Source organism: Myotis daubentonii, chromosome 4 (genome assembly GCF_963259705.1).
Source record: "Myotis daubentonii chromosome 4, mMyoDau2.1, whole genome shotgun sequence".
Classification (NCBI taxonomy): Eukaryota; Metazoa; Chordata; class Mammalia; order Chiroptera; family Vespertilionidae; genus Myotis; species Myotis daubentonii.
This window is the reverse complement of record NC_081843.1, coordinates 28,006,468-28,030,879: the sequence shown is the minus strand read 5'-3', so window position 1 is coordinate 28,030,879 and position 24,412 is coordinate 28,006,468. Positions and strand designations below refer to the sequence as shown.

At 40.0% G+C, this 24,412-nt stretch overlaps 1 protein-coding gene across 1 annotated transcript; it reads right to left on the bottom strand.

Annotated features, from left to right (window-relative positions):
* Positions 1 to 339: 339 nt before the first annotated feature.
* On the bottom strand, positions 340 to 24,164 carry ZNF713 (zinc finger protein 713). Its single transcript, XM_059693332.1, has 5 exons — positions 23,747 to 24,164; positions 13,410 to 13,484; positions 10,479 to 10,605; positions 8,621 to 8,713; positions 340 to 1,910 (listed from the first exon to the last, which is right to left on the bottom strand). The coding sequence occupies exons 2-5, from the start codon at positions 13,455 to 13,457 to the stop codon at positions 859 to 861; spliced, it is 1,320 nt and encodes a 439-aa protein (XP_059549315.1). The 5' UTR covers positions 13,458 to 13,484; positions 23,747 to 24,164; the 3' UTR covers positions 340 to 858.
* Between the last annotated feature and the right edge of the window lie 248 nt (positions 24,165 to 24,412).

The following is a 24,412-nucleotide window of genomic DNA, read 5'->3' as shown; positions in this document are numbered from 1 at the left end:
GCAACCTGCCCATCGACCCTGCCTTGAGTGTGACAGGGGGCGGTGCCCCAACCCCCAAATCGGCCCTACCCTGAGCGTGACTGAGGGTGGCATCGCAACCTCCCAATCCGCCCTGCTCTGTGCATGACAGGGGGCGGCGCCCCAACTCCCCAATCGGCCCTGCTCTGAGCCCGACCAGGGGCTGCACCTAGGGATTGGGCCTGCCTCTGCCACCCGGGAGCAGGCCTAAGCCAGCAGGTCGTTATCTCCCGAGGGGTCCCAGACTGCGAGAGGGCACAGGCCGGGCTGAGGGACCCCCCGCCCCAGTGCACAAATTTTTGTGCACCGGGCCTCTAGTTAGCATATAAAACTCAATTTTCATAAATAATATTTCCTAAGAAAAGGCTAAAAATTGAATCCCTTAAAATTTTAAGTAAACACTACATATGGTAAAATTGTAAATGAAGTGTGCAAATGCTAAAGTTTGAGAAATATTGCTCTTTTCTGTTTATTTCAAGTTTATGTGATTAGTTACACTATATCATTGCTTTGAGTAATCAATGTTTGTATAATTTAAGAACTATGCCATAAAACTTACAGGTGAATAATCACAGGTTATTGCATACAGAATTTCTGGTCATTAAAAAACGTTTTATATCAGATTTGGAACCTGACTTATAATATAATCTTGTTTATAAAATAAATTATGTTTACTATTTACAGCCTCTCTTGAGGTTATAATATGCTACCAGTTTAAAGTCTAAATTTATTTGGTTTCTATGCATTAAATGTTTGTTTATAAACTTTCTCTCCATTATGAATAACTTTATATTGAATGGGATGGAAAAGTATGACAAAAAAATTTCTACATTTATATATTCATATTATTTCTCCCCCAGGAGTTACGTACTGCTGAGTAAGTGAAGGACCGTGGCTTAAAACTTTCTCACATTTATTACATTCACATAATTTCTCCCGAGTATGGATTTTCCTATGTTGATTAAGGTGTGCACTCTGGCTAAAGGCTTTCTCACATTCATTACATTTATAGGGCTTCTCTCCTGTATGAGTCCTCTCATGCTGATTAAGATGTGTCTTCTGGCTAAAGGCTTTCCCACAAAAATTACATTCATAAGGCTTCTCTCCAGTATGAAGTCTATGATGTTCAGTAAGGGATGTGATACGGCTAAAGGCTTTACCACATTGATTACATTTGTAGGGCCTCTCTCCAGTATGAATCCTCAGATGTTGAGTAAAGGATGAATGCTGACGAAAGGCTTTCCCACAGTCATTGCATATAAAAGGTTTTTCTCCTGTATGAATCCGCTGATGTTGAATAAGATGTATCTTCTGGCTGAATCTTTTCCCACATTCATCACACTTATAGGGCTTCTCTCCTGTAAGGACTATCTGAGGTTGAGTAAAAGTTGAGTTGTGGCTGGAGGTCTTCCTACATTCACTGGGCTCTTCAGTATGAATATGATTAGTAAGAAGAATATGTTGATTGAAGATTTTCCCACATCCATTATATTCATAAGTATTTTCTCTCACATGGTTTCCCTGATAGTAAATCAATTCTGAATTATGTTTGATGCTATTTCCTTGTGTTTTTGAATTAAGGGGTATCTTAATTGAAGAAATTCGCTGATGCATAAGATTTGAGATCATTTTATAGTTTCCCCCAAATTCGTTACATCCAGGGCTTCTCTCCTGTGGGAACTTTTTTTGGGCAAAAGATTCTTGTCCTAAATGTCTCTGGTGATTTTCTTGATTAAACTCTAACTGATAATCAAAATCCCAGAGTCCTCCTAGAATGGAGTACCAGAAACTCTCTCCTGTTAGTCTCTCCATTATCATGTTATGGGTTTGAATTTCATCAGAAATACTCTGGTTTGGAGTTGATTTTTTGACTTCAGGTCTATTTTCTGCATCTAAAAGAAGTTCAGAACAAATTAAGAAGTACAAATTGATAGTTACAAAATAGTCATGGTAATGCAAAGTACAGCATGGAGGATATATTCAATAATGTTATAATAACTATGTATGGTTCCAGGTACTAATAAAAAACAGTAAGTGGGGGTTTACAGCATAATATTTATTTCTAATGACAAAAAAAGAAAAGAAATTCAGAACATACTAATACTTTGCAGCATTCTTTATGTTTTGAAAAAAAATTGTTGCATAATGAATTACCAAATGAAAGTGACAATAATGCAAATGAGGCAGTTGTGGCATTGGAAAGTTTTAAAATGTGGCCATATAACAAGAGGACAGACTATAAAAAGATGATAAGAAGCAGTGAGTTGGAGGAAAATTTAAAACATGTGTGGTAACCATGAAAGGAAGAGATCATACTGGAAAGAAATGGAAAGGAGAATAAGAAATGGAAAGGAGAATAAGAAATACCAGAGAAATGTCTGTGCTCAGAGGTGGGAGATATTAGAGAAAAGACTGTAATTAGAGAAGACAGGTCTCATCTGTGACTTATTCTATTATAAGACAGCTAACTTGTTTATTTTAAAAGCATTTCTTCATACTTTAAATCTTTTTTGTTGTTAATAATCACCTGAGGATATTTTTCCACTGATTTTTAGAGAGGGTGGAAGGGAGGGAGGGAGGGAGCAAGAAACATCAATGTGAGAGAGACATCAATTGTTTGCTTCCTGAACGCACCTTGACCAGGATGGGGATCAAACCTGCAACCCAAGCACATGCCCTCGACGGGAATTGAACCTGCGACTCTTTGGTGCAAGAACCTACACTGTAATCACACAGCAACACCTGCCAGGGCTGTATTTTTTTAAAAAATATATATTTCTTTATTGATTTCAGAGAGGAAGGGAGAAGAGAGAGAAACATCAATAATCATTGATTGGCTGCCTCCTGGACACCCCGCACTGGGGATAGAGCCTGCAACCCAGGCATGTGCCCCTAGCCAGAATAGAACCCGGGACCGCTCAGTCCGCAGGCTGACGCTCTATCCACTGAGCTAAGCCGGCCAGGGCAAAGGTTGTATTTTTAATCTTTTGTTTAAAATGATAAAACTAATGATTGCTTATAGTAATATATTCAAATAATATGGAAATACATAAAGAATTCCACCCCTTAGAGGTAATCATTGTTAATAGTTTGGGTCTTATCCTGCCAGATTTTTCATATGTCCAGACAAATACAAATGTAAACTGTATTTTGAACAAGCATGACTCATGTATTGTGATAAAAACAAAATTTCATTTCAGTCTCCTGCCACTTTAAAATTTGTTTAGTGGGGGTATTCTTCCTCTGCTTCTACATGAAGATTTGGACAGTTCCCAGGACTTTCCCTTTAATTCTTTTGTAACAGATACTCCTATTACATTGTCACAAATGCAGTCTCTATTCAGCAATTAAAATGTTCAGTCACATGTAACAGTAAAAGTCCAAAATGAACCCCTTTCCCCTCTCTTGGGTCTGTTACAGAGTCATATTCTTTCTCTCTCCCTGCCTGCCTATTCTCCCACTCCACTCTCTTCCTGTTCACCCTTCCCCCAATTCTGCTCTCTCCATGCTAGTAGTCTTTTCTCTGACTCTATTCTCTTCGTTCCCCATTTAACTATTTCCATGCTCACCTACCTCTTCCTTCACTCACTACTGTTGTTTAGTTCCACTCTAACAAAAGTTGGAAGCAGGAGGGATTAGGAGATAGGACCATTTTTGTATGACTGGGTGGCTTCATATTCTCAGTTTAGTGGATGGTTAAACAGACTCACTTTTGGAAACATCTGTGGCTCTTGGGAGGCTCTCTCTCCCGTCATTTCTGTGACCTAGATAGATCTCTCTCTATCTTGGGTAGTCCCTTGGGACCAGCCCAAGAGCATAAATTCGATTGGCCAAGATCCAAGCTTCTTGCTGGCTGACCCATGCATGAAAAACACTCACGATACCTTGTCCCAACAAGCTGTGTAGTAGTGCACACGGATCCTAAGTCATCAGCTTCTCCTGGCTCACTCACCAAAGCCACTTCATCAGCCAGCTGTTCTTGGGCCTTTGACTGCTTTAGCTTTCTCAAATGTGAGTGAGGTGCTAGTCTTGATCTTCTGACCATAGGGAATGTACAAGCATCCCGCATTTTATTGCACTCCACTTATTGCACTTTGCAGATATTTCAGTTTTTGCAAATTGAAGGTTTGTGGCAACCTTACATAGAGCATGTCTACCAGCACCATTTTCCCAACAGCATTTGCTTACTTTATGTTTCTGTGTCATGTTTTGGTAATTTTCACCACATTTCACACTTTTCCATTATTATTTTATTTATTATGGTGATCTGTGATCAGTGATCTTCGATGTTACTATTGCAATTGTTTTGGGGTGCCATGAACTACCTTTGTAAGACAGTGAACTTAATCTACAAACGTGTGTGTTCTGACTGCTCCACTGACAACCACTCCTCTATTGCTCTCCTCCTTGGCCTCCCTATTCCCTGAGACACAACAATATGGAAATCAGGCCAACTAACTCTAAAATGGCACCTAGGTGTTTAAGTGAAAGGAAGAGTTGCACATCTCTCACTTTAAGTTAAACGCTAGAAATGATTAAGCTTAGGGAAGAAGGCATGTTGAAAGCTGAGATAGGCCAAAAGCCAGGTTCCTTGTGCCAGTTAGCTTAGTTGTGAATGCAAAGGAAAAGTCTTTAAGGGAAATGAAAAGTGCCACTCCAGTGAACACAAATGATAAGAAAGAGAACAGCCTTACTGCTGATATAAAGTTTTAGTGGTTTGGCCCTGACCGGTTTGGCTCAGTGGATAGAGCGTCGGCCTGCGGATTCAGGGGTCCCAGGTTCGATTCCGGTCAAGGGCATGTACCTGGGTTGTGGGCACATCCCCGGTGGGGAGTGTGCAGGAGGCAGCTGATCGATGTTTCTCTCTCATCGATGTTTCTAGCTCGCTGTCCCTCTCCCTTCCTCTCTGTAAAAAATCAATAAAATATATTTAAAAAAAAAAAAAAAAGTTTTAGTGGTTTGGATAGAATATCAGACTAGCCACAAGATTCCCTAAACCAGAACCTAATTCAGAGCAAGGCCTTAACTCTCTTCAGTTTTGCTGAAGGGTGAGAGAGGGGAGAAAATTGCAGGAAAAAAGTCTGAAGCTAGCAGAGGTTGGTTCATGAGGTTTAAGGAAAGAAGCCATCTCCATAACATAAAAGTGCACAATGAAACTGCAAGTGCTGATGCAGAAGCTGCAGCAAATTATCCAGAAGATCTAGTTAAGATGATTAACGAAGGGGGCTGCACGAAACAGATTTTCAATGCAGATGAAACAGCCTCATATTGGAAGAAGATGTCATCTAGGACTTTTATAGCTAGAGGAAAAGTTAATGCCTAGCTTCAAAGCTTCAAAGGACAGGCTGACTCTCTTGCTAAAGGCTAATGCAGCTGGTGATTTTAAGTTGAAGCCAGTGCTCATTTACCATTCTAAAAATTCTAGGGCCCTTAAGAATTAGCTAAATCTACTCTGCCTGTGCTCTATAAATTGAACAGTAAAGCTCGGATGGCAGCACACTTGCTTACAACATGGCTTACTGAATATTTTAAGCCCGTGTTGAGACTTACTACTCAGATAAAATGCTTCTTTTCAAAATATTACTGCTTACTGACAATGCACCTGGTCACCCAGGAGCTCTGATGGAAATGTACAATGAGAGTAATGTTATTTTCATGCTTGCTAACAATAGTGGGGAAGGGCATGTAATAAGAATAGAGCCATAGTTGTCTAATAATTATTCACCTTACTATCTATAGATGAGAAGTTTTCTTACAAACCCTGGGAAACTGGAGGATGAAACAAGGCTGTAAAAAGATAAGATGCTCGATGGGTCCATCACTCAGAAAATAAATACATTTTGAGAACAGACCAAGGACAGGACATTTTGATTTGGTTGCTGTGCCTGGACCCTGACCCCTCCGGGAGTTTTTCTCAGGAATGCTGACCATTCTCTGGTCCCAGGAACGGGCTGAGCTGCTTGTAACATCATAGAAAATTAGCCACCTTGTTATTGGACTTTGAGCTCCTGAAGGGAGCTCAAATAACTTTAGTCCCTCCCCTCCCCTTTCCACGTTACATGTAGCTATCTTCTCCCTCAACCAGCTGGCAAGGGGGAGTGAGATCAGAATCTCCAGGGTGACGGACTGCTCTCCCCATACTGCTGGCATTATTGGAATAAATGCTCATATATGATTCAACCCTGTCTCTGCTTAATTTGGTCCAAGTAGTGACAGGCAGCCTCGGGTCCATTGTGTCTGGTTTCACTAAGACAGAATACATTCTGCAGCCCATGAATCAAGAAGTAATTTTAACTTTCAGGTCTTACTATTTAAGAAGTATATCTCATAAGGCTATAGCTGACACAGATGGTGATTCCTCTGATGGATCTGGGCAAAGTAGGTTGAAAACCTTCTGAAAAGGCTTCATCGTTGTAGATGCAATTCTCTTTTGACAGTACCTTCTTATTCTAGCAAAATCCTCTTTATCATCCCCACTTCTCATTCTAGCTTCTTGTGAGAGTACTATACACTTACTAGCTCTATTTTTTTTTAATCCCTGTTCACTGGAAAATGTACACAAATTGATTGCTTTTCTAATTACTCCCTGGTCATCTCTCGTTACTATAATTACTAACCTCTTTGTTGATAAACCCATTGGACACTTCCTAGATTTCATCTTACATAGGAAGAGATTTCCAAATAAACAGACATCAGCAGATGCCAATGACAATGAGGCAAGCAATACCCCAGAGAGTACATCAGAATGAGAGCACAAAAGCCAAATCATTCTATCTGTCCTTTGAGCAACAGAAATGTCTTGCCACATTCTCATTAGAGGAACCATTTATGGTGTCTCACAGGATAATGCAAAAACAGACTCCTTGGAGGAGACTGCTAGCCTGCCTGTCTGTGACAAGGAGGATGTGAAAAACCCCTTGTTTAAGCTGATCTATGAATAAAGAGCCTTGTGTATCCACATATAGATGCATAATGGTGTCTGCACATTTTCTTAAGTTAGCAATTATTTTCTCTAGTTGAGGGTAGTCTGTGGGTAGGGACAAAATGGGAGACAGTGTGGGTCCTGCACATGGCCACATATGTACCCTTGGGAAAGAACAGCTCTGCCTTCTGCTGTAGGTTCCTACCCTGGCAATTCCCCTCAAAGGGAGTTTTTGATTTTCTTCCTTTAGTTTCCTATTCCCTGGGATCCAGGCGTGGAGGTTCATAGAAATAATGTCACCCACTGCTGTCAGGGAAAGGGCTAGGGGTTCTTGACAAAGTATTTTAATTATCAGCCTTTACCCATGGAATGCCAGCACTGGTCAGGCCAAAATTCAGGTTGAGTGAGACTGAAATAGGGACAAAGTTTCCTGCTTAAGATAACCTAGAGCACTAAAAGCAAGAAGCACAGCAAAGTCTGTCATATTGAAAAAGCATAAGTTCGAATGAAACAAAACCAAGTCCAAATGATGAAACACGATGCCAGAACAAAGAACCAGAGTGGGAAACTAGACAGAGATGGGGCAGTTAGCTTGAATAAGTGAACCAGAGTGGAATATAGCAGACAGGTAGCAGTCAACTATTTGCTAGTGTAACCCAGGCAGATCATTGTAGGTGTTATTCTAACAATCGGGAATGAAAGAGGTTTTTCTTTTGGCCAAGAAGTCTCATATTTAGTGGGATGTTTTAAAGAAGAGAGTACAAAGCCAACAGATCCAGGTTTTGAAATACAGCACTTAATTAAAATAGCATGACATTCATAAACAAAAATATAATCTAAAATCTGGAAAGAGAATGTGGGTGAAAGACTTAGATTAGAAATGTAGGAATGGGGGAAACTGACAGATAAGTCTACTTAAAAGCACTGTACTAGAGAATGGAACACCAAATCCATAGGAATACACACCTTTAGAAGAATAAGGAGGGAGAGAAGGTAGTATAGGAGCAGGTAAAGATGCAGGAGAAAGGTTGAAAGAGGCAAGAATAGTGTATATCATGAACCAGGATGGAAGAAAATTTCAAAAAAGTAAAGTCAACAAAGTCAAATACAAGATCATAGGAGACAATAACTGTGGTTTGTAGCCAGATTTGACTGGAAGGAAGTTAGTGGTAATCTCCCAGAAAAAAATTTTAGTAACACAAGCAGGATATATCACTAAGGTGAGCACGAGAATAAGAGCCAGGGCTATGGGTTTTAGACAATTTTTAAAAGTTTGAGAATGAAAGAAAAACGAAATACTGAAAAGTAGGTAAAAATGGCAGAGATACGGAAAAGAAAGATTTAAAGACTACCAAGAGAGGATGTGTAAATAAAACATAGAAAATGCTATGTGGAGGTTTGCAACTTCAAGGTATTTATGTACATTCAAAATAACACCTTCAAAATAACTTTTGTGTTGTGCTAATTTTTAAATAATAAGTATATATTATCTGCTTAATCAGAAAAAAATAAGAGAGCCATTTCCACTTTGTGAAAAAGTCAAATATGAACTAGATTTTTAAGAAGTGTTCAGTATTCTTTAAATCCAGAGAGAGATATTTGTAGCACACTCAGTTGAGTATTTCAAAAGTGACTATTGCCCTTTACTCAATAGCAAATATTAAAATGCTTGCTTCTCACCTGGAGGAGTGTCCAGTGGTCTGTCTCTTTCCATCATGCACTGCTCTTCTTGCTCCAACTGAGTGATCACCTCTGGCTTATAAAGTTGATGACCTATTCATGAGGGGGAAAATGTACCTCAGAAATCTGTACTGGAAACAAAGAAATTTTTAGTCTTGAAAGGCAGCAAAATAAAGGTGCCCGCCTCAAACTCAGCAAAGTCAAGACTTTTTACCTGAGGAGAAAGAGCAGGACCCAAAGGTCTCTGTCTATGAAACTGATTAGCATTCTTCTGTCCCCGCCTGAAGGTTTGGAGGTTTTCACTACTTGAGAATATAGAGTAGTCCCCCCTTATCCTTGGTTTCACTTTTTACAGTTTCAGTTACCCATGATCAACCATGGTCCAAAAATATTAAATGAAAAACTCCAGAAAAAAACAATTCATAGTTTCATTTTTTATTTATTTTTATTATCTTTTTAACTTTAAAACATATTTTTATTGCTTTCAGAGAGGAAGGGAGAGAGAGGGAGATAGACACATCAATGATGTTTGAGAATCATTGATGGGCTGCTTCCTGCATGCCCCCTACTGGGGACCAAAAATGTGCCTGACCAGGAATCGAACTGTGACCTCCTGGTTCATAGGTCAGTGCTCTACCCCTGAGGCAAACTAACTGGGCTATTTTTTTTTTAAACTTTTTAAATTAAATTTATTGGGGTGACATTGGTTAATAAAATTATATAGGTTTCAAGTGTACAGTTCTATGATGCATCATCTGCCTATTGCATTGAGTATCTACCACCCAGAGTCAAATCTCCTTTCGTCACCATATATTTGACCCCTTTACCCTTTACTACCTCCCATCCCTCTTCCCTCCGATAACCACCATGTTGTCTGTGTATATGAGGTTTTGTATATTTGTTTGTCTTATTTGTTCATTTGTTGCTTTCAGTTTTATATCCCACATCTGAGTGAAGTCATTTGGTTCTTGACTTTTTCTGACTTACTTTGCTTAGCATGACAGTCTCAAGATCCATCCGTGTTCACCATACTGTTGTCCGTCTATGAGGCTTTTGTTGTTGTTTAATCCCTTCATCTTTTTCACACACCCCCACTCCCTCCCCTCTGACAGCTACGAGTCTGTTTCTATTTTGTTTGTTAATTTATTTTGTTCATTAGATTCCACATACAAGTGAAATCACATGGTGTTTGTCTGTCTCTGACTGGCTTATTTCACTGAGCATAATACATTCCAGAAACTGTGATAAAATCTTGCACCATCACCTCTATCCCGCCCAGGACATGAATCATCCCTTTGTCCAGCATATCAACACTGTAGATGCTCCAGGCCTATTGGTCACATAGTAGGCATCTTGGTTATCAAACCAACTGTCTTGGTAACAAAGTGCTTACGCTCTGGTAACAGTTACTTTACAGAATTATGGCCCCAAAGCACAAAGGTAGTGATGCTGGCAATTCAGATATGCCGAATAGAAGACATAAAGTTCTTTCTTCAAGTAAAAAGGCGAAAGTTCTCAACTTAATAAGGAAAGAAAAAAATTATATGCTGAGGTTGTTTAGAATTATGGTAGGAGCACATCTTCTATCCATGAAATTGTGAAGAAAAAAGAAATTCGTGCTAGTTTTGCTGTCACACCTCAAACCGTAAAAGCTATGGCCAGAGTATGGAAGTGCTTAGTTCAGATGGACGAGGCATTAAACTTTATCATAGATATGTATGAATAGGAAAAGCGTAGTATATGTAGGATTCAGTACTAGCCATGGTTTCAGGCATCCCCTGCAGTCAAGGAGGTTGGAGGGGGGACTACTATAAACCCATTGGAATGGCTTCCAGTTTTACAAGGTCTCCCTCCTTACCCAAAGCGACCAGATTCCTGTAGTTTTCTAGCATCACATCTCGGTAGAGGTTCTTCTGAGCAGGGCACAGCTGGTCCCATTCCTCTCCGGTGAAGTCCACAGCCACGTCCTGGAATGTCAGGGACTCCTGAAACATCAAGTACATCCCTGCTCAGCCAGAAACAGTTTTTTAAAAAACTGGGCCCTCAGGGGAAGGAGCAAAGGTACAGCAGGAGACAAAGGTTAGGCTGAGTAAGCCGTTGTGCTGAGAGTCCTCAGGGCCCTGAGTAATCCAGGTCAAAATTTTGAAACAAGACTCAGTGCCTATCTTTCTATCATCTTTCAAGACAGATAAAAACATACACAAAGTAATGCTTGTTTTTCAGCTTTTCATAATCTGTTGCAGGGGAATCTCAGATCATCTAAACAATTAAAAAACAATATGGGAAATTCATGCTATAAGGTTTCAGAAGTGACAGAATTCAGGATATGTTGAAATAGTGAAAGTAGGTATCGAGTTGGTGTATCTTGTGTAGTCCTTAAAAGTTTTAAGATTTGGACAGAAGGGGAGAAAGGATATTTCAGTGTCTTAAAAAAAAAAAAAGTGAAAATAACCAGGGCAAATAGGTTAAGAGTAAAAGGTATATGATGCATGTCGATATCAGTAAAAGAAACTGTCTTGTTACAGGTAGGAATTTCAAATAAAAAGGGTAACATCTATATTTCCTCCATTATCAATGCTGCCTAAGCAACCCTTTTGCTCTAAGAGATACAGACATACTGACACACAACCTACATATACTTCCTTCTCCTTCTTTCCTAACACTCCCCCACCCCAATACAATCTACTTCATGGGTACAATAATTCCAATTACTTAAGAGTGTGGTGTTCCAAACAAGTGCTCTTTCCTAAAAGTTAAGATTCAATATTTCAGGACAGTATTGGTTTTTACACTTGTTTAGCATATGCCTAAAAAGCTCGTTTCTACTTCCTTTTATAACTTCTATATATCCTCACATTTCACTTTAAATTTTGCTTCTCCATAGAGTTCTTCCCTGACTCCATAATGCACATTCACAGCACCTTATTCTTATTTTGTATAATATACATCTCCATTTGCAATTTATTATTATATTTGCTGAATGACTGTCTCTGTTAGACTACAAGCCACTTGGGCTTAGGACAGGGGTGGGCAAACTTTTTGACTCGAGGGCCACAATGGGTTCTTAAACTAGACCGGAGGGCCGGAACAAAAGCATGGATGGAGTGTTTGTGTGAACTAATATAAATTCAAAGTAAACATCATTACATAAAAGGGTACGGTCTTTTTTTTTTTTTAGTTTTATTCATTTCAAACAGGCTGGATCCGGCCCGTGGGCCATAGTTTGCCCACGGCTGGCTTAGGACCATGTTTGTTTTGCTCATTGACATATACCCGATGCCACGCATAATTTCTGGCACACAGTAGCTGCTCAATAATATTTGTTGAAGGAATGAATCATCTTCTTTTGTAACACAATAAATGGTTCTGGAAAATTAAAACAAACTCCTCTGGCTAGAATGCCAAGAGGCACATATGTCACATTAGTTCTCAATGTCGTTTTGTTCCTGTCTGTGGGGAGCTTTATAATTAAGCATAAACTGAATTCCTTGCAGATCTAAGATTCCCAAAGTACTAATGCACTAAATAAGTGCTCAGCTCTAGCTATTGGTCTCCTTATTGTCTTAGCTATTGCTCAAGTTTTATTTCCTTTTGCAATGGTTCAGTCTTCTCTAATTTCCAAACCCTACCTGATATCAGCACACGTTAAAACTCTACCTTCTTCATGAAGTCTTCCCTCGTCCCTCCAGTTTCAACCAGATTTCTCCCTTCTCTGAGTAATTCTTGTATTTGTTATCTCTTGCATGCATAACAGCATCCAACATTCTACTTACACTTTTTGAATATTAATTGTGTGATGTAGGCATTTAAAAATCTCTTCCAATGAGTGTATTTGCTATGTACAGATAATGATTATCTCATAGAATTTGGAACAATAGAAGTCCTCTATGTGAAGCAACTAAGACTGATATCTCATGTGTTAAGCAAAAAAGCTGGTTAAAGTAGAGATCCATAAAAGATATCTTAAACATATTATTTTAATTTAAAATATATACATGTATATTTTTGCTAACCTTTTGATGTAAAGCGAACCTTTGTCTATGAGAGAGATTTTAATGACTAAGTGACCATACCCATAATGTATCAGTTTCTGGTTCATTAAAGTGGAACAAGCAAATGACACTTGGGAAATAATGTAGGCATAGAATCCTCCGAGATTTTTATGATTTTTCCATCTGTGTTTTACAGTTTTGCTCACACCTAATTTGACAGCAATTTTTAAAAAATGGCATTTACTGAATCTTTCCAAAACATCCAGCTAGTTTTCCTAGAAACAAACAGTTATATCTCTTCAGTTTACCTAATATTTAATCAAACTATAGAATTGTTAACAACAGGTTTAAACAGGTTTGGGGGAAGCTATAACGGGTCCTAGATAAAAATTAACTTGTGGCAGCAGATGTCCTCAGGCGTACTGGGTAATGCTATTAGTTCCAAGCAGTCACAGTGACCTGAGCATCACTCATTGCTTACAGTGTGGTTGGAATTCTGGTGAGCTGTGTAAGTGAAGGGTGATTGTAAGGCAGTCTATGGCTTCTTTTATTTTATTTTATTTTTCAACATCTAGCACTGACATGAGTACTTGATTTGGTAAAAATGCTGGAGGGAAAAAGCTATAAAGGAGTATATAAGGTGGATGGGGAACATCCAATAGAGATAATCATCTGTCACAAGAGTTTAAAGGGCTCTGGAGTTTAGGGGGCTTAGCACTTCTGAGAATAAAAAAGTAAAAGTGCCCACATTCTGAGGACTACAATAGTATTTCCGAGGAGAGTAAAACTAAACTTACCTTGGACCTGACTATCTGTGACCTATCATTCATTTCCTTCTCTTCCATGTTCTCCTCCTGAAAAGGTACAGCATTCTAAGAAGGCATAAATGGGAAAAGAGAAAAAAAAGCATCTTGTCAATACATGGTATTAAGATTGAACCTAGCCCTGGCTGGTTTGGCTCACTGGATAGAGCGTCGGCCTGGGGACTGAAGGGTCCCAGGTTCGATTCTGGTCAAGGGCATGTACCTTGGTTGCGGGCACATCCCCAGTAGGGGATGTGCAGGAGGCAGCTGATCGATGCTTCTCTCTCATCGATGTTTCTAACTCTCTCTCCCTCTCCCTTCCTCTCTGTAAAAAATCAATAAAATATATTTAAAAAAATTGAACCTAAACTTGGAGCTTTTGCTTTGTGTTAGGATGACAGTTTATTTATTTTAAAAATATATTTTTATTGATTTTTACAGAAAGAGGAAGGGACAGTGAGAGAGGAAGGGAGGAGAGATGGTGGGAAGAGAGAGAGAGAGAGAGGGAGAGAGAGAGAGAGAGAGAGAGAGAGAGAGAGAGAGAGAGAAGAGAGAAACACCAATCAGATGCCTCTTGCATGCACCCCAACTGGAGTGCCCTGAATGGAAATCAAACTGGTGACTTTTTGGTGCACAGGATGACGTTCAACCAACTGAGCCACAACCAGCCAGAGCTATCTTTCACTTTTACTGTTACTTCCTATAGTTATTTAGAATCATTTAATGTCTCTTCCAAATTAAAAACCTTCACTGGCTACATAACCCTTTGCAACCACCATCCTTTCTTTTTCAAGACAACATTCTTCAAAGGATTGTCCATACTTGTGTCTACATCCTCATTACCCACTGATTTTTCAATTCTCTATAATGCTGCTTCTGTTCTGCTATCAGAACTCCACTGAAATTTCCCTGGTTAGTAATATAAAAAAACCCTTAGGTTGCTCATGCAGTAGACTTCATTATTTAAAGGGTTGAAGGTATCTGATATTGCTGACAGCTGTGTCTTGCTTTACTTCCATGGTCTCTCTCATTGGGTTATGCTCTAATCCCTTTTCCTCTGCCTACCATTTATATATTGTTTTTCCTTATAATTTTCCAAAATCTATTCTTGTCCTCTCCACAGTTGAAAGAAAGAAATCTTTAAAATATATAAACCATATCTAAAAAGAAGAGTTCACTTTCTCAAATGTCAAGGCAGAGAAACAATCCATCAACCATGAATAACCATGGTAACAAATTAGCTCAGAAAGAAAATGAAAACTCTCCAGAAACCAAACTAAAAAACATGGAAAACTGTGATTTAAATGACAGGGAATTCAAGATTGTAGTTTTGAAAAAACTCAATGATACAGAAGAAAACTCAGAAAAGCAGTTTAATGAGCTCTGGAATAAAACAAATGAACAAAAGAAGTACTTTACCAAAGGGATTGGAACTATAAGATGAACCAAACATAAATCCTGGGGCTGAAGAACTAAATAAATGAGATGAAGAATAAATTAGAGAGCACGGGAAACAGAGACGACCAGATGGAAGAGAGAATTAGTGAGCTCTAACACAGAAATGTAGAAATGACTCAGGTGGAGGAAGAGAGGGCACTGAGAGTTAAAAAAAGAAAGATGGAAAAACTCTATGAGAACTATTTGATTCCACTAGAAAAAGCAATATAAGAATGATGGTTATGCCAGAAGGAGAAGATGGGAGAAAAGAACAGAGAGCCTATTCAAACAAATAATTAATGAGAACTTCCAAAACCCAGGCAAAGAGCTGAACTTTTGCATTCAGGAAGCTTTCAGAACACCTTATTATCTCAATGCAAAAAGACCTCCAAGACCCATTAAATTAAAGCTGTCAGAAGGTAGTGACAAAGAAAGAAATCTCCAGGCAGTAAAGAAGACAGTAACCTACTGGTATAAAGGAGATCCCATTAGATTATCATCATATTTTTCAGCAGAAACCTGACATGGTAGGAGAGGATGGAATGAAATATTTAAAAATTCAAGAGAGAGACTAGCAGCCATGAATAATATATCCAGAGAAGCTACCCTTTATATATGAAGGAGAAATAAAGACTTTTCCCGACAAAAGCTGAGGGAATTTACCACAAGACCTGTATTACAAGAAATGTTGAAAAGAGCTCTTCTACCAGAAACAAAAAGATATGAAACTCTGAGTCAGACTGCAAACACACAAAGGAAGGAAATTACAACTCTATTTCAGAATAGGGTTTTAATTATTTAATTATAGTATAATGGTTAAAAGGGAAAAGCACTTAAAGGTCTCTAATTTCTGCAATTTGGAAATGAACACAGAGGACAAAATGGAATAATTTGTTACAACAAGAACATAAAAGATAAAGGGGAAAGGGCTGAACTTGCCTAAGTGAATGAAGATGATGCAATCAGAAAAAAGGACGATTGTTATATTTGAAACTTTTTTTACATAACCTAATGATAACCACTCACACACACAAAATCTGGAGTTGAGACACATAACATAAAAAAAGATAAACGGAGGAAAACCTCATAGAAAGTCACCAAACTAATATAGCAGACAGAAACACAAGAAACAAAGAAACAATGGAGATACAGGGCCACCAGAAAACAAAAATTAAAATGGCTGTAGTAAATCCTCGTATATCAATAATCATCCTAAATGTAAATGGACAGAACACAGCAATCAAAATGCAAAGTGTAGTGGGGGGAAAAAAAGACCCAACTATATGCTACCTTCAGGAGAACCATCTCAGCTACAAAGACAAACATAGGCTCAAAGTGAAAGGGTGGAAGATAATACTTCAAGCAAATGGCATCCAGAGAAAAGTGAGTGTATCCGTACTTAGAAAATAATAGGTTTCAAGATAAATGTGACAAGAGACAAAGATGAACGTTTTATTGCCGGGGTCCAACCCCAGCAGGTCCAGGGGTCCCCAAAGGTGTGGACGGAGTCGGTGAAGACTAAATGACACGGATGCTGAGTTCAGTTGATCATCATAGCCGGGTTCTCTTGTCAGGGTCTGGTCAGGATCTCTAGAGAGGTTCTGCTCTGGATCTCCAGCCAGGTTCAGTCTAGGCTCTCCAGTCAGGTTCAGTCACCAGGTTCCAGTCAGGTTCTCCTGCCAATCTCTGTAGTCAGGTTCAGTCCAGGATCCCTTGCCATGTTCTCCCGCTAGGCTCTGTCTCTAGGCTCCGAAGCCAGTCCCTGTCCAGGATCCTCTGGCATGCTCTCGCCAGCGAAGTTCTTCTGTCTCTAGAGAACGTTCTGTGTAGGTTCTGTGCCTAGGCTCTGTCTCTCTTGGTCCTGTCTTCCAAGCCCTGTGTCCTTAGTTCTGTGTTCTGAGTTCTGAGTTCTGAGTTCTGAGTGTTTCTGTCTTGTTACAACTGTATTTATACCAGTTGATTCAATCCTATCAATCTCTATTACAAAGGTTAGGGCGTTTCTTATCTCCATTCCAGGGAGAAAAGATTATGTAGTTTAAGCATGATTGTTCGTAGTTAAAGGGATTAATTACCCGCCTGGCACTTAGTTGAGGGGTTTTATTCCCTCCCTAACTTCAGGGGAAAATCCCTACCTGGGGATTCAACCTTTCTCGGAGAGGTGACCTTGGTTAAAACACAGCGCCAAGAAGGTGAGCAAACATATTAAGAACTGTATGCCATATATACCAGGTCCCTTGAAACAGCAAGGATGGACCGGCTCCCGGCAAATTCCCCCTTTTTTATTTTTTAAAAGCAAGCATTAAAAAGAAAAACCTGAAACGCTCTCTTGTATCCATTTTAAGAGTAGGATTGGCGCTTTCTGCTATTACCTGAGTCCTGATCTATCACCCCAGGGAGAGCTTGCCAATCCTGCACTTTCCCGGGGTGGAAAGGCTGCAGTGGGGTTAAGGATAAGGCTCCTTGGGCCTACCTTCTCCCATGCCTCTACATTTACCTTTCTGGCACCTTTCCTTCCTCAGAAAAGCATGGACATATTTCTTGTATAAAATGTTCCATCTGACTGGGAGTAACCTTAACTCCTCTGCTAGCAAGCATATATATGTTAAAAGATCAATACAGAGTCTTTTTTCTTTAGACTCAGTATGGCACATCTTCTTAATCTAAAGATCAATACAGAGTCTTCTTTCTTTGGACTCAGTATGGCACATCTTCTCAATCTAAGTTCTGTACTATCCACCTTTTTACCCTATTTATCCTCTATAGGGGGGTCTGTAGCACCCTGGTGGAGTCCTATCCGTCCCGAGTGTGGGGGTTTTCAAGGGGGGGGGGCTTACCTAAGGGAATCCTGTTCCAGGGATTCCCAAAGGTGTGGACGGAGTCGGCGAAGACTATCCACCCTCTTCCTACGGTGGAGTCCTATCCGTCCCGAGTGCGGGGCGCTTACCTAGGGGTCCCTGTTCGGGCGCCAGATGCCGGGGTCCAACCCCAGCAGGTCCAGGGGTCCCCAAAGGTGTGGACGGAGTCGGTGAAGACTAAATGACACGGATGCTGAGTTCAGTTGATCATCATAGCCGGGTTCTCTTGTCAGGGTCTGGTCAGGATCTCTAGAGAGGTTCTGCTCTGGATCTCCAGCCAGGTTCAGTCTAGGCTCTCCAGTCAGGTTCAGTCACCAGGTTCCAGTCAGGTTCTCCTGCCAATCTCTGTAGTCAGGTTCAGTCCAGGATCCCTTGCCATGTTCTCCCGCTAGGCTCTGTCTCTAGGCTCCGAAGCCAGTCCCTGTCCAGGATCCTCTGGCATGCTCTCGCCAGCGAAGTTCTTCTGTCTCTAGAGAACGTTCTGTGTAGGTTCTGTGCCTAGGCTCTGTCTCTCTTGGTCCTGTCTTCCAAGCCCTGTGTCCTTAGTTCTGTGTTCTGAGTTCTGAGTTCTGAGTTCTGAGTGTTTCTGTCTTGTTACAACTGTATTTATACCAGTTGATTCAATCCTATCAATCTCTATTACAAAGGTTAGGGCGTTTCTTATCTCCATTCCAGGGAGAAAAGATTATGTAGTTTAAGCATGATTGTTCGTAGTTAAAGGGATTAATTACCCGCCTGGCACTTAGTTGAGGGGTTTTATTCCCTCCCTAACTTCAGGGGAAAATCCCTACCTGGGGATTCAACCTTTCTCGGAGAGGTGACCTTGGTTAAAACACAGCGCCAAGAAGGTGAGCAAACATATTAAGAACTGTATGCCATATATACCAGGTCCCTTGAAACAGCAAGGATGGACCGGCTCCCGGCATTTTATAATGTTAAAAGGGACAGTTCATCAAGAGGACATAACACTTATTAGTATATATACACCAATGCTGGACATACCAAAATTATAAAGCAATCATTAACAGAATCAAAGAGAGAAAAATGACAAAAACACAATTATAGTAAGGGACTTGAATACTCCACTGACAGCAATGGATAGATCATCCAAACAGTAAATAAATAAGGAAATATTAGCCATAAATGACACATTAGACCAAATGGGTGTGATCAATATTTACAGAGCTTCCGATCCCAAAATGACACAATATACATTTTCTTAAGTGCATGTGAAACATTCTCAAGGACAGATCATTTGTTGGGGCACAAAGCTTGCCTCAATAAATTTAAGAATACTGAACTCATACCAAGCATAAAATTTTCCAGAACAAAAATTTCTTTTATGATTCTAGTACAACCTAAATTCTCAAGCTAAATTAGGGCAATGTACAAAAACACAATTCCACATCCTTCCATAGGTGGTACATCTATAATAAATTGTGGTACATCCAGACAATAAGACACCACTGAGCGAATAAAAATAAAGCGAGATAGCAAGCCATGAAAGGACATGCAAGAACCCCAAATGCACAACGCCAAGCAAAGAGGCCAATATAAAAGGGCCACACAGCCCATCTGGCATGGCTCAGTGGTAGGGTGTTGACCTATGAACTAGGAGGTCATGGTTTGATTCCTGACCCGTGCTCGATCCCCAGTGATTCTATACTGCTTTCCACAGTGGCTGCACCAATCTGCATTACCACCAACAGTGCATGAGGGTTTCCTCTTCTCCACAACCTTGCCAACACTTGTTGTTTGTTGATTTATTGATAACAGGCATTCTGACAGGTGTGAGATGATATCTCACTGTGGTTTTAATTTGCATTTCTTTGATGATTACTGACATTGAGCATCTTTCAAATGTCGATTGGCCATCTGTATGTCCTCTTTGGAGAAGTGTCTATTCAGATCCTTTGCCCATTTTCAAAACTGATTGGTGGTTTTTGTCTGTGTGTTGAGTTGTATAAATTCTTTACAAATTTTGGATATTAACCCCTTAGCACATGTATCATTGGCAAATATGTTCTACCATTCAGTGGGTTGTCTTTTCATTTTTTGGATGGTTTTCTTTGCTGGGCAAACTTCTATGTAATCCCACTGGTTTATTATTTCTTTTGTTTTCCCTTGCCCGAGGCCATATATCAGAAAAATATTGCTATGAGAAATATCTGAAATTTTACTGTCTATGTTTTCTTTTAGGATTTTTATGCTTTTGAGTCTAACATTGAAATCTTTAATAAATTTTTAGTTTATTCTTCTGTATAGTGTAGGAAGGTGGTCTAGTTCCATGTTTTTTAGCACATATCTGTCCAATTTCCCCAATACCATTTATTGAATAGACTGTCTTTACCCCATTATATGTTTTGTCTCCTGTCTCAAATATTAATTGACCATAAAGGTGTGTGTGGGTTTATATCTGGGCTCTCTATTCTGTTCCATTGATCTATATGAGTTTTTATGCAAGTACCATGCTGTCTTGATTACTATGACCGTGTAGTGTAGTTTGATATCAGGTAGCATGATTCCTCCAACTTTCTTCTTATTCCTCAAGATTGCTGTGGCTATTCAGGGTCTTTTGTGTTCCATATAGAGTTTTGGAATATTCATACTACTTCTGTAAAATACACCACTGACAGGAATTGTGTTGGCTCTATAGATTGCTTTGAGTAGTATGAACATTTTAATGATGTTAATTCTTCCTATCCATGAACATGGTATATGCTTCCACTTATTTGTATCTTCTTTCTTTCCTCAGTGTCTTATAATTTTTTGAGTATAGGTCTTTCATATCATTAAATTTATTCCTAGGTATTTTATTCTTTTTGAAGCAATTGTAAAGGAGATTGTTTCTTAATTTCTCTGATAGCTTATTATTAGTATAAAAAAGTGCAACTGATTTCTGAGTATTTATTTTGTATCCTACTATTTTACTTAATTCAGTAGTTGTAACCTGTCTATTCAGATTCTCTGATTCAATTTTAAAAGATTATTTCTAGAAATTTATCCATTTCGTCCAGATTGTCCAATTTGTTGGCACGTAGTTGTTTGTAATATTTTCTTACAATCCTTCATATTTCTTTGGTGTCAGTTGTTACGTCTCCTCTTTTGTTTCTGATTTTATTTGCATCCTTTCTCTTTTTTTCTTGATGATTCTAGTTAAAGGTCTATATTGTTTATCTTTTCAAAAAAGCAGCTCTTGGTTTCATTGATCTTTTGTATTTGTTTTTCTATGTTCTACTTCATTCATTTCTGCTCTGATCTTTTTTATTAAAAACACACACACATATTTTTATTGATTTCAGAGAGGAAGGGACAGGGAGAGAGAGATAGAAACATCAGTGATGACAGAGAATAATTGATTGGCTGCCTCCTGCACACCCCCTATTGGGGATCAAGCTCACAACCCAGGCATGTGGACCGGAATTGAACCTGGGACCCTTCAGTCCTCAGGCCGAAGCTTTATCCACTGAGCCAAACCAGCTAGGGCTATGCTCTGATCTGTATTATTTCCTTCCTTCTATTCACTTTGGGCTTTGTTTGTTGTTCTTTTTAAAGTTCCTTTAAGAGTAAAGTTAGATTGTTTATTTGAGATTTTTCTTCTTTCTTGAGATAGGCCTGTAACGCTATGACTTTCCCTCTTAGGACTCCTTTTTCTGTGTCCCATAGATTTTGGGTTGTTGTGTACTCATTTGCATTTCCTTCAAGGAATCTTTTGATTTCTTCCTTGATTTCATTGTTAACTCATTCATTGTTTAGAAACATGTTATTTAACCTCTATGTCCTTGTGTTTTTCATCTTTGTGCATTTACAAACACATATAACCATACTTAATGCACACCATACTATGTGCACTATTCTACCACATCCTTTATTTACTAAATGTCTCTTTCTCTGCTTGTTAACTTGATAATAAACTATCTTATTCTATTATATAGCAGCATAGTATTCCACTGGATAGCTCTACCATAATATATTTAACTATATCCCTAGGGAACATTTAAGCCGTACCCATTTCTCACAATGACAATTAATATTGTAATGAACACCTTTGTACATAAATCTTTGTATCTGTGCAAGTATTTCTGCAAAAACAGATAACAACAGTGGATTTTTTCAGCCACAGACTGAACTCATTTTACATTTTGGCAGGTTTAGTCAAATTGTCATTCAAAATATCTTCCTCAATTTTACAACTGGTGCCCTTCTTCCCTCCTCCCCCCTTTCCTCAACACTTTGTAACATCAATATATGAATTTATATTTTGCCAGTCTAGTGGGTGAAAAATGTGTTTGCATGCTATGGTTACTTATGAGGTTAAGCTTAATTTTTGTTTATTGGTTAGTTATATTTCTTCTATAAATTGTTGTGCATATCCTGTGCCCATTTTCTTTTTTCTTTTGTTAACAGGTATCCTTTATATATATATATATATTTTAAAAAATATTTTTGTTGATTTCAGAGAGGAAGGGAGAGGGAGAGATAGAAACATCAATGATGAGAGAGAATCATTTACTAGGTGTAGCGGTTAATATGCGGATTGATATATATGCGATCTGATATGTATGCTATTTTGTTGTATTGACAGCTTCACAACTTCATATGTCAAATTTGCTGAAGGTGTTAACATCATAGATATTTTTTACGCTTAAAAATGTCGAATTTCATGCCAAAAAAAGAGCATTAGCGGGAAGTTTTAATTCATTACTTTATTTTGAAGAAAAGTGCTGCTGAAAGCTTCGGGAAGCTTATGGTGAACATGCTCCATCTCAAGATACTTGTGAACGCTGGTTTAAATGCTTTAAAAGTGATGATTTCTATGTGAAAGACAAAGAACGTCCAGGTCAACTGAAAAAGTTTGAAGACCAACAATTACAAGCATTATTGGATGAAGATGCATGTCAAACTCAAAAACAACTTGCAGAAAGATTAAATGTTGCTCAGCAAACAATTTCTGATCGTTTACAAGCAATGGGAAAGATTTGAAAGGAAGGAAAATGGGTGCCACATCAACTGAATGAAAGACAAATGGAAAACGGAAAAGTCATCAGTAAAATGTTGCTTCAACAGCACGAAAGGCTTTTTAGCATTGAATTGTAACTGGCGATGAAAAGTGGATTTATTTTGAGAATCCCAAACGCACAGAATCATGGGTTGATCCAGGTCAACCATCAACATCGACTGCAAGGCCAAATCGCTTCGGAAAGAAGACAAGACAATGCTCTGCGTTTGGTGGGATCAGGAAGGTGTGGTGTATTATGAGCTTCTAAAACCAGGTGAAACCGTTAATACTGATCGCTACCGACAACAAATAATCAATTTGAACCCCGCTTTGAATGTGAAACGACCAGAATGAGCCAGAAGACACGGCAAAGTAATTCTGCTTCATGATGACGCACCATCACACACTTCAAAACCAGTTAAAGACACGTTGAAAGATCTTGCCTGGGAAGTATTAACCCACCCGCCGTATTCACCAGACCTTGCTCCTTCAGATGACCACTTGTTCCGATCAATGGCACACGAACTTTCTGAGCAGCACTTCAAAACGTGCGAAGAAGTGGAACATTGGGTCTCTGAATGGTTTGCCTCAAAACAAGAAAAGTTCTATTGGGACGGTATCCACCAATTACCTGGAAGATGGGGGAATGTGTAGCTAGCGATGGACATTACTTTGAATAAAGCACTTTTGATGTTTCTCTTGAAATTATCGTGCTTTCTTTGATTACAAAACCCGCATTATGAACCGGTACACCTAGAATTGGCAGCCTCCTGCACGCCCCTATTGAGGAATCAGCGGGCAAACCCGGCATGTGCCCCGACAGGGAGCTGAACTGTGACCTCCTGGTTCAGACGGTTGACATTCTACCTCTGAGCCACACCAGCCAGGCAACATACTATGAACATTAATCCTCCATCTCTTACACATGTTGCAAATATGTTCTTCATGTCCAGTGCAGGGGCGGCTCCCGCGTCCGGAGACCCCCGGACCCTGCCCGCCCAGCCCGGAGCCCGCCGCTCGCTCCCGCCGGCCTCACTCACCGGACTCCACGGACAAAGGGCCGCGCGCACGGCTCCGCCCCCGACGCCGCCTCCGCCTCCGGCCCCGACCCGGCGGGAGAGGGTGCTGCGCGCCCCGACTGCCGAGCCAAAGGCTCCGAGAGACCGGGCCCCGGGCTGGCCCAGCCCCCGGCGCCAGGCGCGCTCCGACGGGAAAACCCCGCGATGGCGTCCGCGCGGCGCGGGCTTGGGTCCCCCCAGTACGCATGCGCGGGCGGTGTCCCGGGCGGACCGCTTCCCACGGGGTCCCCGGGTCTGCTGCTCCAGAGGCTCGCAAGCCGGGGTCCTGCCCTTCGCCCACAGCCATCTCGGAACTTGGCTTTCGGCGAGGCCGAGGCCCAGGCCCACAGCCCTGCCAATCAGAAACGTGCGACCGCCCGGCCCCCGCGCGGGGTCGCTGCACCGAGCCAAGGGGACCATGCAAGTCCCGGCTCTCAGTGCTGGCATACCTCCCCCCGCCCTGCCGTCTTATATGGACGAGGCTCTACATATGATAGTAACGATTGAGTACATTTTTTATTTGGCAATACAGGTCTACTGATGAGAAGAATGGAATTCTTTTAGTGGAGAGAATATTTTGCTTAATTGGGATTAAAAGTTAGATTGTGAACGTTCATCTGTCTGATGAAATCGTATATACTTCCATCT

What these genes read in the sequence shown, in the direction of transcription:
- ZNF713 (XM_059693332.1), bottom strand. Translation starts at nt 13,457, where the DNA reads ATGGAAGAGAAGGAAATGAATGATAGGTCACAGATAGTCAGGTCCAAG. An exon ending in CACAGATAGTCAGGTCCAAG is followed by an intron (nt 10,606 to 13,409) that starts GTAAGTTTAGTT and finishes TTGATGTTTCAG; the next exon opens with GAGTCCCTGACATTCCAGGA. An exon ending in ACCACTGGACACTCCTCCAG is followed by an intron (nt 1,911 to 8,620) that starts GTGAGAAGCAAG and finishes AACTTCTTTTAG; the next exon opens with ATGCAGAAAATAGACCTGAA.